The following is a 20890-nucleotide window of genomic DNA, read 5'->3' on the forward strand; positions in this document are numbered from 1 at the left end:
CTAAATTTGAATGATCTCTGTGTTCAGACATTCAAGCAGGATAACACAATTGTTGCAATGAGAAGTCAATGTTTTGTCATCCTTTGTGCACCATATGGCAGTGGGCATGGGTGTCATGGCTTTTTTTTTTTTGTGAAGGGGCACCAGAGGCAGTTCAGACTCACTTAAAGGGTTAGTTCACCCCAAAATGAAAACCATCATAGGCGTATATGACTGTCTTCTAATAAAGGCCTTCTGAAGTGAAGTGATGTGATGGGATTTTGTAAAAAAAAAAAAAAAAAAAAAAAAAAAAAAAATCCATATTTAACACATTATTAGGTCACACTTTATTTTAGGGTCCAATTCTCACTATTAAGTAACTATTTACTATGACTTTGCCTCAATAAGGTAAGGTAATTCTTAAACTTAGGAATTGGGTAAGATTAAGGGATGTAGAAAATGGTCATGCAGAATAAGGCATTAATATGTGCTTTATAAGTACTAATAAACAGCCAATATCCTAGTAATATGCATGCTAATAAGCAACTAGTTAATAGTGAGAATTGGACCCTAAACTAAAGTGTTACCATTATTGATATAATAACTAGCTTCCGGCAGATGGCCGTACGCATTTGATTTGTGGAGGAAGAGTGACCTCTGATCCGACGCATCACGTAATGACGAACACGGAAGTGCAGAATATAGACCAAAACAAAACACCGGTCATGAATTAGAAGTCTAAAATGAGAAATTTAAAGAGAAATGTGGGAGGATTTCGATATAAGAGAAGAGGAGCTTGAGTTCAGTTTCTTTTGCCTGAAAGAAGAAAGTCATATACATCTTGGATAGCTTGAGGGTGAGTAAACCATGGAGTAATTTTCAACTCTAACAAAGTGTTTTTAAAAAAATAATTGAAATGTGAAGTGGGGTAGCTAAATGCTGATTTTGTTTAGCATGAAAGAGGACTCAAATTCTGACCTAACCAATTTTTTAATAAACCAATCAAAATTGCAGTTGATCGTGACAGCCACAGATCATCAGACAATTTGTTGAATGGAAAAAGTGATGCTTTTATACCACTGGGTAAATAAGGTAATACAAATTTGGAGAGACATGAGGGTGACTAGATGATTTATGGAAGGTGCGACTTAATTGAACTGATAATATAGATATGTGAAAGAGTGGTGTTTGCAATAGCATTTTAGACATGCACTACCATTTGAAGTTTGGGGTCAGTAGGATTTGTAATTTTTTTTTATTTATTTTTTTAAAGAAATTAATATTTTTATTAAGTTTAATATAATAACTGTCACTTTTGATGAATATTAAGATGTTTATAATGTTAGAAAAGATTTTTATTTCAAATAAATGCTGTTGCACAATTTCCAAAAAAATATGAAGCAGCACAACTGTTTTCAAAATTGATAATAATAAGAAATGTTTCTTGAGCACTAAATTAGCATATTACAGTCATAGCCAAAAGTTTTGACAGTGACAAATTTTGTTTAACAAAGTTGGCTGCTTCAGTTGTGTTGTTGTTTTCTAGATTATTGTGCAGAGTGATCAGATGCATTTTAAATCATTGCAAAAAGCTTAATTGGCCAAAAAAACAAAAAACAAAAAAAACCTTTTCACAAAAATCCAAATTTCACTGTTTTTTGGCCCTGGCACAAAATGACCAGCTCACTAATTATATCATCAGCTCATGGGGAAGTGTGAATGAGTACTAGTCAATATCATTGTGATTGAATTATAAGAGCACTCTGATTGATTGCTATAAAAGGAGGGAAGAAGTGATTCTAATCATTGTGTTTTTGTGTTAGCAATGGTTACATCTAAGGAAAGATATGCAGCATCATCACTTTGCATCAAAATGGCTTTACATGCAAGGAAATTGCTTCAAAAAAGACTGCACTTGAACTATGCTTTTACTGGATCATCAAGAACTTAAAGGAGAGAGGTTCAACTGCGCTGAAGAAAGCTTCAGGAAGTCCCAGAGTGTCCAGCAAGTGTCAGGACGGTCTCCTCCTGAGGAGTCGGCTACAGAATCGTGTCACCAGCAGTGCAGAGCTGCTCAGTAGAGTGAGTGAATCTGCACGCACAGTGAGGCTAAGACTTTTGGACAATGGCCTGGTGTCAAGAAGGGCAGCAAAAAAGGCACTTTCTCTCAGAGAAAAACATCAAGTACAGACTGAAGTTCTGCAGCAAGTACAAGGATTGAACAGCAGAAAACTGGTTATTTTCTCTGATGAAGCCCCCTTCTGACTGTTTGAGACATCTGGAAAATCGATTGTCTGGAGAAGAGAAGGTGAACACTACCATGAGTCCTGTGTCATACCAACAGTGAAGCATCCATGTGTGGGGCTGCTTTTCATCAGCAAGGGAGTGGCACTCTCACAATTCTGCCCAAAACCACTGCTATGAATAAAGAAAAGTATCAAAACATCCTGCAAGAGCAACATCTCCCAACAATCCAGGAGCAATTTGGTGATGATCCATGCCTTTTCCAGCATGATGAAGCTCGTCACAGGGCAATGGTGATAATGAAGTGGCTTGAAGATCATTACATTGAAATTTTGGATCTGTGGCCAGGCAACTCCTCGGATCTTAATCCCATAGAGAACCTGTGGTCAATCCTCAAAAGACGAGTGGACAAGCAGAATCCCACAAACTGTGATCAACTCCGAGCACTAAAGGTAGGAACACACCAAGCCAACGGTCGGCCGTCGGGCAGTTTTTGTTTGTCGGCCGACTAAGTTTTCTCAGTGTGTTCCGCACCGGTTTTTTTTCGGCTGATGCGACATGTTGAATCGGCGTCAGAGATTATATATTCACTGTTAGCCCGGATAAGTTGAATTTACTTAAAAAATTTGAGGAAACTGGTTGCCCTAAAAAAAATTAAGTAATGTGAACTTAATTCGAGTTCATTTAACTTAAAATGTTTTGTAATATTACTTTTTAGTTATTCATAGTATATTTAAGTCCAATGTACTAAGCAAGTTAATTTATAAACTTTTATTTTACTACAAAATTAAGAAAAAAAAGCAAATAAAGGTACATTCATTCAATTTTATGTTTTATTTTAATTCAGTTCCAAATGCAACAAAATGTCATGTCCTGAAAACATTTTCCTTATAAAACATGAAAAAACCTAGTTTTAACAAATCAGCTTATTGTTAAGCACATGAATAGTCTATCTCAGAATCACAACAAATTGCATCAAAACTATATGGTCTGTTTACACTCCTGAGTTCACAATATTGGCAGTATTCAATTTTAGGTGCCAGCTCACATTTTCCTAGGTTGAGCATTACCTGCTGAAAAAAATATAAAGTATTTTTCATACAGTTAGGGTAGTCCAGGTGCAGGACATAAATCAGTCAGAAAAAAGGACACAGAAGTCCTGAGGTTGGTCAGTTCATCCATTACCAAACATCCTTCTAAGACGATCCTCGCTCTATATGGGTTTAGCTGAGCACTTTATAGATCAACACAGAAGATTCTCACTGGAGTTTGCCTGTATGAGTCCTTGTCAGCTGCAACCTAGCAGAGGAAGAAAAAGATCGACAAAGACTTTATCATATAATAATGCGTCAGATAATGCTGTTGTCAAATACTCTGTCATATGCTGTGTTCACGCCATGTCGTAATTATCATAATTCCGAGATGACAATATTTGACGTTCTACTCAGAGCTGTTAACATCCTTGTACTGTGAATTATGCATTTCTATGGCAACCCTATCAACTAAATTAATCCGCAGCAGTCAGGTGGTACAGTGGCCATCTGGTACAAGTAGGAGCTCCCCAAAAATTCCCAGTTTACAGGTTTATTACAATTACAAGTTCTACGAGAATGTGAACGCTTTTTACAAGCTGGAATCTCATAATTATGGTAATTACGACATGGCGTGAATGCACCTATACATACCTGGTTTACTGTAGAAAGAGCAGGCCATTGAAATATCATCAGGCTGATGTCAGGCTCGTCATTGACAACTTTTCTGTGAGAAGCAAACATTAAAGTTAAAGTCTTGATAATGGCACCTGACTTTATGGTTTACATGTAATTGTGCACTGTGCAGTATGCAGATTAATAAAATAATCAGCCTCAGAACAGGTCTCAGTAAACCCACATGACATACAGCTGATCTGGAGTTTTGGTGTGAAGGCTCTATGTAATGGACTTCAATGGACACCAAACGGTTCAAGGTCCAAATGACAGTTTCATTGCAGCTTCAAAGGGCTTTAAACGATACCAGACGAGGAATAAGGGTCTTATCTAGCGAAACGATCGGTCATTTTCGAAAAAAATACAACTGTATATGATTTATATAAAAAAAGTTCGCCTTCTAAGTGCCTCCGCCAAAACCGCATTTTTGTATTCTCCTTACGCTGTATGTCCTACGCCTTCCCTATTCAACTTACGGAACGAACGCAGCGCCAGTTACATTTTTTTCCGTAAGTTGAATAGGGAAGGCGTAGGACATACAGCGTAAACTTTTTTGGAGAATACAAAAATGCGGTTTTGGCGGAGGCACTTAGAAGGCGAACAGCATATACAGTTGTATTTTTTTTCGAAAATGACCGATCGTTTCGCTAGATAAGACCCTTATTCGTCGTCTGGTATCGTTTAAAGCCCCTTGAAGCTACACTGAAACTGTCATTTGGATCTTGAACCGTTTGGTGTCCATTGAAGTCCATTATATGGAGAAAAATCCTGGAATGCTTTCATCAAAAACCTTTTTTTTTTTCGACTGAAGAAAGAAAGACATGGACATCTTGGATGCCATGGGGGTGAGTAAACTATCAGCAAAAGTTTATTTAAAAGTGAACTAATCCTTTAAGAGAGCTATGAACCTAGATAAAACAGGAGTATATCCATCCGTTTTTGTTTTCAGCTCGTTAATTAACTTTAACTTACTCATTCAATCAATAGCCGTGTTGAAATAAAACACGGTCGTTAAATTATTGCACTCACCATTTTCGCGCTTCATCCTCTGAAGCGCGGCCGTGGTGTTCGGCGACGGCCAGAGGTTCAAACAAAGTTTACACGCCCAACAACAGCTCCTCGAGTGAAAAAGAAACAATAGAAGGGAAAAGACGAAATAAAGTGCGCCGATCAGGGGTTCATGCACGGTGATGTCCACCGCACGCAAGCGAAAACACTAGCTAACCGGAGAAAAATGTTCCGTCGTTTAAACAAACAATGATTTTCACTGCTCAAACAGTCTCTCGGGGGAAACAAAGAAACGATAAAAAGGTAAATGTTTTGGAAAAAATGTCTGTAGAACTTGCCAAAACAAATGTTCCAACTTCTCATCAACAGCTCCTTGAATTCACACACACCACGACAAAATGGCGTCATTACCTGCCCAAACCAGTGTGTAGGAGGCGTGGTCAGGAGAAAAACTTCATAATTTAAGTGCATTTAACTTAAATTTATTAACACATTCAAATTATATCCACAAATTAGTCAAATATACTTATATTTTATAAGTAATGCAATCAAACTTAAATATTTTAAGTATATTGTAATTATATGTTTAATTAGATATAAAATCCGGGCTAAGAGATGAGAGGGTCTGTATCTCTTACCATTGGAGAAAGCGTAATGGCTAACTTAATCACGTGCGGCACCTCTCAGCCTATTGTGTAATGGCAGTGACATCAGTGTCCGCCGTTCAAAACTCCTTCCCTGCGTACCGCCAGCATTAGCATTAGCCGTTACGCTTTTTTGGCTAAAGGTTGCAGGCTTGCTTCAGTGGCTTTGTCGGCGTCGGAGTCCGTCGGGCCATCTGATCATTCTGATTGGCAGTTCAGCTACTGCCACCTGCTGGTACGGAAAGGCATTTCATCTTACGAGGGTGCAGAATGGACGTGCTACTTGGCCGTCAGCTGTCGAGCATTGGTTTGGTGTGTCAGGGCAACTTTGGACCCAGACGCTGCCGACGTGAGCCAACCCCGCAGTCTGCTTTCGTCGCCACTAGTTCGTCGGCGTAGGCTTGGTGTGTTCCTGCCTTAATAAGGCAAGAACGGATCACCATCAGTCAGGATTTGGCCCAGAAGTAGATATCCAGCATGCCAGAGTCACTTGTAGAGGTTACGAAGAACTGTGAATATGGACTCTTTGCTTATATTAAATGTTTTGGCCAATAAAAGCCTTTAAAATGTATGAAATTCATATCATTGTTTTCCAGTAGACCATAGAAACATGGAAAAAATAATTGACAAATAGGGCCTACTGAAAGCAGCAAACTCTCTCTCTCTCTCTCTCTCAAAAAAAAAGTGTCACTGACAAAACCTTTGTCCATGACTGTAGAATTTCTGATGGATCATGTGACACTGAAGACTGGTGTAATGGCTGCTTTGGCATCACAGTTATTGTAATAATATTTCACAATATTACTGTTTTTACAGCATTATTTATCAAATAAATGATGCCTTGCTGAATATGAGAGACTTTTTTTTTCAACATTAAAACAAATTTTCAGATGGTTGTGTACACCATTTCTTTTTTTACCTACAATAACTGTGTATGCTCATTTCTCAAAGATACCAATAATTTTTTTTTTTTTTTAAGTTGCATTTGATATTAATTCGGGTGAGTGGGCATGATGCTTCAGGCAGTATGTATTTTTCTGTCAGGTCATGACCGTGTGTCTCGTATGCCCTTTACTCTTCCAAATGGTTTTGGTCGAGCTTGTGTCATTACAGGATGTCAGAAATCCAGTATAAAGTTCCAGCCTCACCTATTGATCTGTGTGCCAAACGCTTTGCACACTTAGAATCAGAGCTGTGTGTGTGTGTGTCCCGTGCACCCGTTTTGTGTAAATGTATTTGCAGAGGTTCATAAATTACCTCTTTGCTTGTTCCCCCTCTCTGTTCCTCACATCTGCGTACCCAGGGCTGAAACAGATGAGGAAATCAGGGAACTGGAATGAGGGAATGAAAGTGTGCGGCAGAGAGACCGATGAGGGAGAGAGAGGGAGAATGAAATAGGTGTCAAGGGCAATGAAATAGAGAGGAACATTTTCTCCACCTCACCTAACCCAAAAAAAAAACAAAAAAAAACTGAGAAAGATGTTTACGGTCGGTTGTGAAAGATAAAACAAGCTTCTTTCTTTCTTGTCTGCTTGATCTGGGGAGGTTTATGAGAGGTGAAGGGAGCTCAAGTAGCCATCCAGTTCCTCAGGCTCTGCTGTCTTAATGCGGTGTGGCGTTTCCCGCCAGATGAGCCGTGAAAAACGTGGCGTAGACGATGTCATTTCTGAAGAGTCGCACTACATGACTGTCAGGAGGAGAAATGGAAGGAGAAATAAATGCGAAAAGTATTGTAGAATGATCTTCTACAGTGGCGCTCAGAGATGGAGGAATGACATATTTTTTTATATATCAAATTTTTCACCAGCTGCTCTCATCCATTTAAATTTTATTTTTATCCCCTTCTGGCAAATCCTTACTTTCCTCCAAATTCAGCTCTTGCTGTCATCTTATTTTTCATCTCACAGTCCCTGCGCTCTCCCCCTCTCTCTCTTTTGTCCTGTCTGCTTGCATTACAACACACACTTGTAGCATCTCTCTCTCTATCCCTCTTTTTATATCTCTCTTTTCCTTATCTATCTCTTTCAGTCTTATTGCTTTTCTCAGTCCCCCTCCCTCAAGTGTTTGTGCCTTGAATGTTGTGCAGACGCAAGCATTAAACTTAAAGATGCCTCACACAGTTTCTATTACACATTTTCAATGTGATGATAGTCGCCCGCCGGGCACCAAATACAGTATCTGTCATCACTCCCTCTTTTCTCTCTTTCTCGCTCTGTGTGTTCCCCTCCTCTCCCCGTTTTCGTATTTGATTCTTTCAAGTCTCTCCGTTCCTGCTTTTACCCACAATCTGCTTCTTGTGTCCATCCATCACGCTCTAAGCGGAGAGAAGAGGAGTGGAGTATGAACGCACGCGGGAGGAGAGGAGAGAAAAGCGAGCGCGAGAGAGGGAAGACTGCACAGTGTCTCGCGAAGAGCAAGAGCGAACGAGCCCCCTCTCTCTCCCTACCTCAGTTTGGGTTTTTACATGTGAATGTGTGCGTGTAGCTCACATCTGTACCGGCTCAGCGGTCTTTTGCTTGGATTCGGCGAGAAGAGGAGCGGAAGCGCCGGGCGCGCGATGGTCTGGCTGGACTAGCGCGGGAAGCGCGCGACTGGGAGAAGATCGCGCTCACACATTCAGTCGACTCAGGATCAACGACAACATCTTCTCCGGCCCGCTCTGACCCGCCTCTCTCTCTCTCTCTCTCTCTCTCTCTCTCTCTCTCTCTCTCTCTCTCTCTCTCTCTCTCTTACACACACACACACACACTCATGTACGGCTGGATGTTGTGTCGTTAGGCTGCACGTGAGGTGCTTAGAATTGCCATTGGATGTCCAGTGACCGTGTGTGTATGTGTGTGCACGTGCATGAATTTGTTTATGGGGGATGGGATTATTAAGCTCCATGTAATATTTTATTTATTATTCAATTGCAGTTCAATTAGCTTTATTGACATGTCTGTAAGTCGCCTAATACGATATTGCCAAACTCTTTTGGAAATCTTTACTGTATTTGCTCTGGGCACTTTCAAAACATTTCTTAAACAAGTGGGAGAAAGTTGAAGTGAAATAAGGAAATGGTGGAGGGCGATTGCGTAGAGAGGGAGGATCCTGGGTTGTGGAGGGGCTGAAGTGATGGAGTGGGTGGAGAGACAGACGGAGGGAAACCCTTGGGCAGCATCTTCCACTCCATTGCCACCCTCTCACACTGCTTAATATGGAGCAAGATCTGTTCTTCCTTCAGTGCTCTGTGATGTGTGTGATCTCTGGTCCAGCCTGATATTTATTTGTAGGAGCAGCTCTGACTACTAGTGTTCAATGGACCCTGTCTTTCTCTCTCTGTATGTGTTGCTTTCTCTGATTGGACAGGAGACAGTTTGACTATGGTTTCAGGGGGTGTGTGTAACATGATTTGTCTCTGTGCTAGTGTTGATTTTTTCTTTCTTCCTTCATTCTTTGATTTCTTTCTCCTTCTTTCCTCCCATTCTTCTTTCTCATTCCATCATTCTTTCCTTGTCATGTTTCTTTCTGTTCCTTCCTTCCTTGTAATTTTTCATCTCTTTCACCATCTTTTCTGTTTTTCACTTTCCTTTCTTCCTTTCCTATCTTTCATTTTTCTGTTTTCCTTTTTCATCTGTCTAAAACTGTCACAGTTTCTTTGGTCAGTAGGGTTCATGTTACATAAATCCTCTCTCTCACTGGTGTCTACATTCAGTTTTATGTTTTTTCATAAAGCCTTACAGTGTCACAGTGTCTCTTCATGTTTGCATCAAACCCGCCGCTTCAAGAAAGACACTGTATTTCATGATATATTATTGATGCGTTTCTGAAACTCTAATGTAGTGAAATATAGCCAGAATCAGATGCCAGAAGGTGCCTGGGCTTAAGCTGACAATCACTATGTGCTGATCTCCCCGCAGGTGTGTGCGTGTCAGCCATGGACCTGAAGGAGGGCTGTGGAAGTGAGGTCAGTCGTGAGACAGAGAGCGGAGGGATGGGGAGCCTGGGAGGCCCCTCGTCCTGGCAGTCCTTTGCCCACCGAAGCACCCTGCATGGTTTGCGTTTCATCTTCCCCTACTCTTCCTCCTCCTCGTCCTCCTCTTACCGCTCCACTTCTCGCCGTCTGCTCTGGAGCGTGGCCTTGCTGGCCAGCCTAGTCCTACTGGCTCTGGAGAGTGCCGAGCGGCTGGCCTATTTCCTCTCCTACCCCCACGTCACCAGCGTGGATGCTGTGGTTTCTGGCAGCCTTGTCTTCCCCGCCGTCACCGTCTGTAATTTGAACGCCTACCGTTTCACACGTCTCACGCAGAATGACCTCTACCATGCCGGGGAACTGTTGGCCCTGCTGGACGTGCACCTGCAGATCCCCGAGCCACACCTGGCTGAGCCTCACGTGCTGGCATTTCTCACAGAGAAATCCAACTTCACTAACTACCGGCCAAAGCCCTTCAGCATGCGGGAGTTCACTGAACGAGTGGGTCACGACCTGAAGGAGATGATGCTCTACTGCCGCTTCCAGGGCCAGGAGTGCAGCCACCAGGACTTCAAAACGGTGAGTGTTTGCAATATGTTTCTTTCACAAGGTATTTTTTTTTAGCGATCAATAGACTCGGAAGAAGTGTGTTTCACTGCTTTGGACTAAAGCGTTATGGGCTCAGTGTTGTTAGCTCTAAAGATTACCCTTGTTGTTGAGCTGTTTCATAGGTTTGTAAAGAAATTATATTGATTCTTGCTGATGGTGTAGTTCTGGATGCTAAGCTGTGGTCTGAAGAGTTTTACTGCTCCATTAAGCTACTCTCAGACTCTGTGTGTGTCTGGAAAAGCTAGCTTTCATTCTGAAGGTGCAGCTGTTTTCACCTTGACTGTGATTCTGTTCTTGTAATGTTTATGAAATGTGACGGGCTGATTAATTATGTGTTGAATTCCTAGGATTTAATGTGCCTCTTGCCAAGTACTTCAAGGATTCAGAATAGATTCTACCTCAGTAAATTTTTAACTTTTTTAACAGATATTTTAGGACTTTCTCCAAAAACTATGCTTGTTTTAGGGTTTAAAGGGTTAGTTCACCCAAAAATGAAAATTCTGTCATTAAATATTCACCCTCATGTCGTCCCAAACCCATGAGACCTTCGTTCATCTTTGGAACACAAATTAAGATATTTTTGATGAAATCCGAGAGGTTTCTGATCTACAAGAGTAAGCAACGTAATTACCATATTCAAGGTCCAGAAAAATAGTAAAGACATCGTTAAAATAGTTGACGTGACTGCAGTGGTTCAACCTTAATGTTATGAAGCGATGAGAATACTTTTTGTGCGCAAAAAACAAAACAAAACAAAAATAAGGACTTTATTCTCCTAAGCTGTTTATGTTGTAGACACAGTGCAGCACTTCCATGTTCTACGTCAGAACGCCGACTCATTAATGGCCGGCTCCAGCTTCAGCATCACACGCTGCTTTGTGCTGCTCACGTGAACAGCGTTGGCCAAAACTGAGTTGGCGTTCAGACATAGAACCCAAAAGCCTGCACTATCTGTACAACGTAAACAGCATAGGAGAATGACAGGGAAGAGAAGAAGTTGAGTAGTCATCACTTTTGTTTTGTTTTTTCACACAAAAAGTATTCTCGTCGCTTCATAACATTAAGGTTGAACCACTGTAGTCATGTTGACTATTTTAAAGGGGTGGTTCATTGCGATTTCACTTTTTTAACTTTAGTTAGTCTGTGATGTTGCTGTTTGAGCATAAACAACATCTGCAAAGTTACGACGCTCAAAGTTCAAAGCAAAGGGAGATATTTTCTTTTAAAGAATTCTCTGTTTAAGGACTACAGCAAACGGCTGGTAGGAACTACAACGAGCTTCTTCCCAAGTTGGTGACATCACTAACTCTAAAATTTACATAAACCCTGCTCCCGAGAACATGCAACAAAGGGATGAGGCCATGTTATTGCAATACAGTACGTGTGACAAATGCGATAGCATGTCATAAAAGCAAGATGACAACATAAGTTATAACCGTAATTAAACTAAACTATACCTGTTCCATCTTAATGCAGCATATATTCTCAGGCTCTGTAGGATCTTACAACAGTTCCCACAACAGCGATTTATAGATTATCATGACAGAATATGCAATCAATAACTTTAAGATAGTTAACTCCACATCAGCTACATAAATTCATCAACTAACCATTCAGAAGTGTCCTGTTGCATTCTACATGTTGTCACGTCTTCTCGAGTCTCTCCATCATTGTCCGACTCATTTGAACATAAAAGGCTGAACAGTTTCTGACATTTTCAGTGAGTCTGAGGTAATCTGCGCTGCTAACACGAGCTCTTGAAACTCCCCTCTCTTCTTGAGAGCAGCAGCTCATTTGCATTTAAAGGGACACACACAAACTGAGCGTTTTTGCTCACCCTCAAAAAGTGAAAAATTTAACATGCTATAAAAAATTATCTGTGGGGTATTTTGAGCTAAAACTTCACATACACACTCTGGGGACATCAAAGACTTATTTTACATCTTGTAAAAGTGGTATTATATGACCCCTTTAACGATGTCTTTACTACTTTTTTGAACCTTGAATGTGGTAATTACAATGCTTTCTCTGGAGGATCAGAAACCTCTCGGATTTCATCAAAAATATCTTCATTTATGTTCTGAAGATGAACGAAGGTCTTACGGGTTTGGAACGACACGAGGGTGAGTAATTAATGACAGAATTTTCATTTTTGGGTGAACTAACCCTTTAAGACATTTGGCTCTGCCTCAAAACCTACTGTCTCTGTCTGCCACCTACTTAAACTGCATCCTAACTGAAACAGAATCTTATAAAAGCCTCTGATCTGAGACCTTCTTCACAGGCAGCAACTTTATAAACAGCCACTCAAGCATGCCCTGTGAATAGTGGTCCTTATGTGAACCTCACGAGATTCACTGACGCTCACATCTCGTTCTGTTGTTTACATGTAGTCTGCTAATGATTTCGGATTAAAACAACTCTTTTATGTATCTATTATCAGCATCTCCCTTGATCCTTCAGGCACATTTTTCGCTGAGCTCCTCGCAATACATTTTTAGCCACAAAAGACGCAAACAAAACTGTTTCAAAGTATCTTTGAAAGCATTATTTGCTGATTACAAATTGAAGCTGTCAGCAGCATGTCTGCGACAACAAGAAATGGTCGTGAGACAGAGCCATTTGTTTTTCAGAAATGTAATTGACTAGTTGTTGCTCTAAATATTTCAAGACCATTAGGACGTTCTAGTATATTCTCTGACTGGTAAAAATGGCTTTAGTTTGTTTCGTGGAGTGGAGATGTAAATGCTGGCCGCAGCTGTGTGAAGAATGTGTTTTTCTCGACACTAAGGAGGGCTGAGATGATGAGGGTTGATAGCTGGTGTGATACTCCGTTGGAGTGCTGCTATTCTCCTCAGGGGTTGAGGTCTGTTTATCCCCCCCTCAGTCGCTACACGTGTGCTCTCAGTGCCTCAAACCGCACACAAGACCATTATAAACAAACTCGCACACACGCTATGCTTGCTTTCTGTTGCTTTGAGCTGTCTCTTCTTGTTTTCATTGATGATACAGTATGAATCAGTGTTTGCACTGCAGCAGACAGGCATTATAGTGTTCTTGCTTTTGTATCTTCTGGTTAAATAGTGCTGTTATAGTTAATGATGCCAAAGATTACTAACAAAAGGTAGCTACCTAAATGAAGTCATTAAAGGTTGCATTAAAGTATGTTGCAATATTTAGCAGTATCTCAAACCAAAACTGTGTGGAACTCAATTAAGGTGGAAGCAATTATTTGGATCAAATAGTTTACTATAAATACAACTAATGGGACATTTTAATTTACATAACTAAGTAATGAACCTCTATATTTAACTTGATGTTTCAGTTAAAAAAAAAGATGTAAAATGCCGTGCAGGGACTTTCTGGCCCCAAATCTTTTTTTCGAACCGGTTAATTGAAATGAACTGTCAGAACAAACCATTTTGCTCAAATGTATCGGACTTTCTGCTTAGGAGAGAGAGAGAGAGGGAGAGAGACATTATAGGGGAGTTTGTTTAATGATTGCTTCAGCTAGCTTGTGTTCAATACAATGTGACTTTTTTGGATAAAGTACCTTGTTACAGTATCTTAAAAATAGCCGAGCTGCTGTTGCACTTCTGAAAAATGTATTTAATAATGTTGAATTGAGTACAGGTGCTAAGTAAGCGTTTGGGACTGTGCACTTTCTTATGGTGCCATCATCCATCCAATTAGTGTTGCCATGGAAGAGTGATTAATCACATGACATTTAGAGCTCAGGTGATTGTTTCGTACGATAACGCCCTTTAATGTAAAGTAACCACCATTGAGATGCATGCAATATGTAAAAATATTAAATGTAAAAATATTCAAATGTAAAAAATGTAAATTTAAAAATATTAGAATGTAAAAATAAAAGTAGTATTTACAAAAAAGTCAAAATGCTACAGTAAAAACCTGTTAACAGTAAGTTATCAGAAAAACATATGGTTGAACATTGCATTACATGTAATTTTACTGTAAAATACTGTCAAAAGTATTTATAAAATCTGAGTTTCCATATAATGTTGGTATTGGTAAATTAAAGTGCCCCTATTATGGATTTTTGAAAATTACCTTTCATGTAGTGTGTAGCATAGCTCTAAGTGAATGAAAACATCCTGCAAAGTTTTAAATCTGAAAGTGCACCATACATAAAGTTATTGTCTCTCAAAAGTAAGAGTCGACTCAGAGTCAATTAAACGAGTTTAACGCAGGATTCACAAAACGCTTGATCTTAAAATATGGATCAATGACCAGTTTATTTGGATCAGCTTGCTCCTCTGAATCTCAACCTGTAAGTATGATTAATAATTGATGTTTATATTTTCTAGCGATCGTTCAGAGTTAGCAGTTTTGTATGTTATGTTGTGTAATGTACACCCTAGTCTGTATGTCTCCTGCTAACCGGCTAACCCACGTTTCTGTACTTCTGCTATTAAGATGTGGGTCCAATATTGTCTAAAAATGTGTCGATTAATGCAGCTTGTCTGTCTTATTACTTGGAGTAATAATCAAGAAATGGAGCACGACTTTTGTTTACAAAGTGTAATGCATTATCAGCTATTCACGTTTGTGCTCGGCTATCGTGGGAGTTTACAACATAACTGGGCTCGGTTCGCTTACATAACTGTAAAACTGTTTTTTCCCTCTGTTTTTATTATTACAGTAGAGTGGAGCTCTATCTGTATTGTAATAGGATGTTAAGATGCTAGTCCACGCTAACTAATTGAAGTATTCTCTCTGTAAACAGTGAACACTCACTGTAATGTCAAACAATGATTTAGCCATTTTTTACTTTGTTAATAGTTATGGCGAAAAAGTTTGTACACATCTGGAATAAATGTTTATCTTATGTTAGAGGTTTTCAGCTTCACCTGGCATTCTGATACAGTTCCCACTGGTGCACCTACATAAAATATAACAGTGATGCTGCTATCACGTCTTATAAATAATGCAAACTAAGGTGACACTTACCATAGAGAAACGTCCTACTCCAGTCGTGATTGCGAATCAGTTTCTGGTTGATCGACTACTTCAGACGTTTCATCGTCGGACTCGGGCTCGAATTGATACGGTAAAATCTTTTCTGTCCATACATTGTATACAATGCCTTGCGAATTGATAGCTGTCATTCAGTTATGGCAATGGGTAGACCAGTCACAAAGGATTGGGCCATCTGACCAATCAGAGCAGTGTAGACTAACGGAAAGGAGGGGTTTAGAGAGACTGATTCTTTGAACTGCTTCTAACGAATTGTTTACGAACTGAGGTGAAATTAAATGTATATTATGAGAAAACGAAAGTGTTTTTTTGACCTTGCATGCATGTAAACCTGTTGTAGGAGACTCCCAAAACAATATTAGGAACCTTAAAAAAGGCATAATAGGGGCACTTTAACATTATGACTATGACTATGCAAATTATAACTATATTATAAGAATACATATATTGTTATAAGTTGTATAGTCAAGCTGTAAAATTCATGCTTCTCTTTATGTATCTTCAGAGAAAGACAGAGCAAACATACAGTATCACATGAGTCAAATGTACATCCGGTCTATATTACTGAATTGCCCTTGCTGTATTGTCATGACCCTCTGTCCACCAACAGGCTGTGTGTTATCACACTCTGAGAGCCAGGACATCAAATGGCTGTGCATGCTGCTTTACTTTGAAGATAGCCTCTATTTTAAAGATAAGTGCTTCATGTGTAGGCAGCAGATATCAAAGTCAGGAGTGAGCCTGGTATGGCATGACCTGATGAAATTCTTCACATGTAGAGCGGACCGTGAACAGGATATTGTGTGTATTGTGTCTGCATTTTCCTTATGCCCTGCATGTGGTCTGATTCAGTGCTAATGTATGATAGACTAACAACACTGAAGAATATAGACACACTCATGGTGATTCCATAAGTGTGGAAGAAGACATACTTTCTTCGTACTAATTCAGTGCTTTCTTTGCACAAACATAGCCTTTTCTGTACTCAAGCCTTCATTCAAGCAGTCATCAACCTGTCATTTCCTGTCACTTCTGTGAAATTACAGGCAGTGTGACAATAATTTCACTGTTGGGTAAAAGCCAAGGCAGACTGTGCAACATCAACTATCCTTTATGTCACACTGTGTGATGCACTTCTTAGCGTATGACAGCGTTGACTCAACATTTACCAGTCCGTGTTCGTTCTGACATCCTCATTTACATATGAAATTAAAATTACACTGTGCAAACCCAGTCAAGCTCTTGCACAAATGCTGTAAATGCATTGCCTGGAAAAAAAAAAAAAAAGTTGTGACTTGGTAAAAAATTGTCCAAATTTTCAAAAGCAAATTGAAGTAGCCTAATTTTGATTAAACAATTACAACTAGGGGTGGTGCAACAATATAAAAATTCTGTCCGATACAGATAAGCTGATGATCATTTTAATTTTATGGCCAATAACCGATAAAGGACTTTTATTTATTTTGCCATAATACATTAAAATAAAACACTAAAGTCAGTTGTTTTAAATGCTACAAGTGAATTTAGAAATCACAACATTATAATATACAGTAGGGAAAAAAATATTTATTTTGAGATTTGCTGAAGATTACATTTAACAGTGTCATTAAATTATTAAAGCCCCCCCTGTGGTGAAAATCACGTTTTTAATGTTGTTTATATGTCTATGTGGTGTTTTTAATATGCTTTAAGACAAACCATGTGCAAATTCAAAACTCGACCTTGCTGAGTATTTTCTCCTTAAAACTGCAGTGAAAAAAAGACAGTTTCAAAAACGCGGTTTGAAATTGCTGGTGTTTCTTATGTCACAAACTACCTTGTAATCAATCCTGTCAACGTGCAGGCAGACTTTTGCATATCATTACTATGACTGATCTGAAGCAGGGGAGTCTCGAGTGAAGCCAGGTTAGCCCAGGTATATTTTTCTGTTGATATGAAAAATTGTGTAGATTTAGCAGTATGGCGGGTGTATGAAGTATATTACAACGTTATGATGAACTATATGCCTTTCTCCACCGACGTTCTGAGTTGTTCAAAGCATTTGTAAGGATACTGATTGTTAGAAGGCAGCTGTCTGACTCTGGCATGGCCAATGGGAACATTAGCAACACATTATTAGCTGTTTGATAACGTAGCCAAGCAAAAGCCTAATCATATTAAAGGTGGGGTATCCATTTTTTCAACAACGCTGTTGGACATTGTTGATATTTGAAATCAACCCAAACAAACCCACCCCTCTCTTCATTGCTCCGCCTCCAAAACGCACACTCCAATCCTAACCACCCTGCTCCGAGTCGGTCTTGAACCTCGGCCCGTCCGCATGCGAGGCGAGTGCACTATCAATGATGGTAAACACCGCATTAGCAGTCGTCAGCGTGCAGTGGTTTACCTGCACAACTCTCACTATCTGGCCACTGTTACACACGCAATACGAGTGGGTGTCTGTGTATCACAACTGATGCGCAACAAAATGCTTCACGAAAAATAAAGCACAGTTGATGAACGAACGACAAGGAAGAACAAAAAATGAACGTTCAGTACACAAGAGTAAATACAAACAAGAGTTTGTTGTTAATCGCCAACAGCACAGCAGCCCCAGACAATCATGACACTCAAACCCAGTGTTACTCACATGTTCAGCGGATTCAAAGCAGCCTCCGCATCTGTTTTCAGGTTTTCCCGCTTAGCTCTCTCCAGCGTTGGAAAGCTTTTCTAATATTAACGCAGGTCCTTAAGCGCTTGCCCAGTCATAAACCTTCATTCCAGTGATATTCTTTGAGCTTTTTTTATTGTCTCATTTCTCTTTCTGCGTTTTTTTTTTTTTTTTCTTTCTTTCTTTCAAATCTCCCTCTTGCTCGTTCTCTTTCCTTGACCATCATATGCCCCCAATGCTGATTGGTTAGACATTTGTTGTTGGTATCGGCCCGACTAATTTCCAAACAGTGTAGTTGAAAAAATGGATACCCCACCTTTAATTACCGTTATGTGTCCGACGTTGTAAAAAACAATACCATTGTGCAGCATTTACCTCAGTAAGTTGACAGAGTGAGCTTGTGCGAGTGAGTGGATACGGTGCTAATTCGCATATTCATAGATCCACATATACTAAATAAAGCAAGGGTGTAGAGTTAGATTCAAGCTATTTTAAGGCATGAAGACATTTTTTTCACAGGAAAAAATGTTTAAATATGTCATTTTGGTGAACAAAGTTGAGTTTCAAGGGATAAAATGGGCAGTTGTGGCCTAATGGTTAAGAGTCGGACTTGTAACCCGAATATCAGTACTGGCAGGGAATGTAGGTGGGGGGAGTGAATGAACAGCACTCTCTTCCACTCTCATTACCCATAACTGAACTGCCCTTGAGCAAGGCACCTAACCCCCAATCGCTCCCCAGGTGCCACATCAAAAATGACTGCCCGCTGCTCCGGGTGTGTGTTCACAGTGTGTGTGTGTGTTCAATACTCACTGCTGTGTGTGTGCACTTGAATGGGTGAAATGCAGAGCACAAATTGCGAGTATGGGAAACCATACTTGGCCACACATCACATGACTTTAACTTTAAAATGATTGACTACAGGGGGCTTTAATGTTTAATATTAAATCTATTTAACAGTAATAATCTATGATGTAGAAGATGTAAAAATAGGGAAAAACAATTAAATATCCAATATCTGCAGATATGGATACATTAACAGCTCTAATATCCTCTATCACTATCGTCTACAGCCAGAATGGAGTCATACAGTTTGAAGTCAGCTGCAAGTCTTAGAAAAGCTCCTTCACATCCCACAATGCTCCTCAGTAAAGAGCGTGAGAGAGGACAGCCGCTGCTCTGTAATGTTGGTAAATATTTCCCTCTTTTTGATTCTTACTATGATTGTGCATTGACCACAACAATACTCCGTAATTATACTGTTTCGATCGTGTATTTCAGATGTGGTGAGTCACAGTGATTCCCTGTGGCGCTGTCTGTGATTTTTGATGCAGCTCTGTGTCCTCCTGCGCTCCTCTCTGCTGTGATTCATTTGTAGTATGCTGATGTCATGAGTATTGAGTTTTCACTTACATCCTGCAATGACCCTGCTCCGGGGCTCTCACTGCCGCATGATGCTGTCGTCAGTTGGGGAAAATGTGTTGTTTTCTTAACGTGCTTTTTTTCTTTTCGTATAGTGTCAAAAGTTGTATTTACCACACTCCTTGGGTTGTAACAGCTGGCAGACTACTCCATGACTTTACTTTTTTGTATAACAAGAGCAAGGGCTTACTGTTGTAGTCTCCACTTAAGTTCTTAAGTTTAAATTCTGATCTTCTCAGATAATTGCCAAAGGCTTAAAAGCTTTACAATGCAAAATGGACCGATGAAAATAGCCCAGCTAGGAAGCTCTGGGGTGTTTTTTTTATGTCTATGGTAAGACTCTTGTCTAGATTTACAATGCTCGGTTTTGGTCTAAAGTTTTAGTGCTCTCAGGAGCCACCTGCAAAGTCGACATCTTCCTGTTTGGTGCTTTGAGAAGCACTTTTGAAAGTGTGTGTCTTTTAATCTCCTCTTCCTCACTTCTCTCTTCTTTTGTTCTGTGCCTCTCTAAATCCTGTTTGGGACGCAAAAACAACCATTTCTGTCTTCCGCTTGTTTTCCCAACCTTAGAACATTTCAGTTTTTACTGACGTAAACATCCAAATAATTTCAGATGGATGGGATAGATAGTTGTGCTTTTAAAATACTGCATATTTCAAACTGATTCGGCTCTTTCCACACCCTTAAAATGAATTGTACGCGTTTCTATCTGTCAAGCACTCAGTTAGAGCTTTCTTTAGTGCAGCGTTATTTATTTCTACTTCTGGATAACCATCTTCCTACTCCAACACACCTAGCTGCCTTGATTTATTTGGGTTAGTAGATGGAAGTAAACTTTTCTGGAACAGAAATGTGTGGTGTGGAGGCACCATTGTTTTGAGAAATCTGATTTCTGAGTTTTGAGCCCCATACATGATATGCGGAAAAAACTACATATTTTAGAATTAAGAAATTAAGAATTAGAATTAAGAATTTGTTATTCCCATAGCTTATTTATTCCTGGCCTCTTTTTATACTTTGTCTTAGTTAAATCATGTCAAGTCAATGTTTGATTATGTTGTTCTCTTGTTTTAGGTAAATCATGACCATGCTGTGTTAATTCATTCCCTCATTTTAATATAGTTAAACTGTGGCCACAATTTACTAGGGATGCACTGAACATGATTTTCCATGGCATATTCTGATTGCCAATTTTTTACCGGTTGCTGTTTTTTTTTTTCTCCGTTTAAGCAAATTTATTATAAACAAGTTTATTTGCGCTCAGGCAGAGATGGTCTTAGGGGCCATTTACACGACACCTTTTCAACTAAAAACGTAAAACTTTTAATGCATTTTGGCCGTTCATTTACACAACAACAGCGTTTTGAGGTGGCAGAAAACACAAGCTTTTGAAAACGGGTTTAAAAGTGCAAGTTCTTGAAAATGGTCTCCGTGTAAACAGCAAAAACGCAAATCTGTGGAAATGATGACATCTTGCACATCGTATTACATGTTCAGTCTATAATGTTTCATCGCCATCTAATGGCCTGGTGGCAGAATACAGCGGTTGTAGTCATTTTCGCGGATCCGAATGGGGATCATTTTGACAGTGGTGTCATCTGTCCGCAGAAAACTCAAAGGATGAACTTCTCTGTTTTAAGCATATCGTTTTCTTGTAAACGCAATCTTAAAC

The 20890-nt window shown here is 39.6% G+C and overlaps 1 protein-coding gene and 1 long non-coding RNA gene across 3 annotated transcripts in view; one reads left to right on the forward strand and one right to left on the reverse strand.

The window, feature by feature from the left end:
- Window positions 1-20890, forward strand: part of asic2 (acid-sensing (proton-gated) ion channel 2) — a 368328-nt gene that overhangs the window by 3335 nt on the left and 344103 nt on the right. The window contains exons 1-2 of one of the 2 annotated variants that reach the window (XM_051887447.1): window positions 7846-8371; window positions 9481-10112. In XM_051887447.1, the coding sequence (XP_051743407.1) occupies window positions 9498-10112 (615 nt within the window). In that variant the 5' untranslated portion in view covers window positions 7846-8371; window positions 9481-9497. Of the gene's footprint in view, window positions 1-7845; window positions 8372-9480; window positions 10113-20890 lie in introns of those variants that run through there. The other variant, XM_051887448.1, reaches the window with a different exon arrangement.
- LOC127509028 (uncharacterized) lies at window positions 3043-5355 on the reverse strand. The gene is made up of 3 exons (XR_007929103.1): window positions 4959-5355; window positions 3909-3981; window positions 3043-3522 (listed from the first exon to the last, which is right to left on the reverse strand). It is a non-coding gene; the product is annotated as an uncharacterized LOC127509028 (long non-coding RNA).

Source organism: Ctenopharyngodon idella, chromosome 3, assembly GCF_019924925.1.
Source record: "Ctenopharyngodon idella isolate HZGC_01 chromosome 3, HZGC01, whole genome shotgun sequence".
NCBI classification, from domain to species: domain Eukaryota; kingdom Metazoa; phylum Chordata; class Actinopteri; order Cypriniformes; family Xenocyprididae; genus Ctenopharyngodon; species Ctenopharyngodon idella.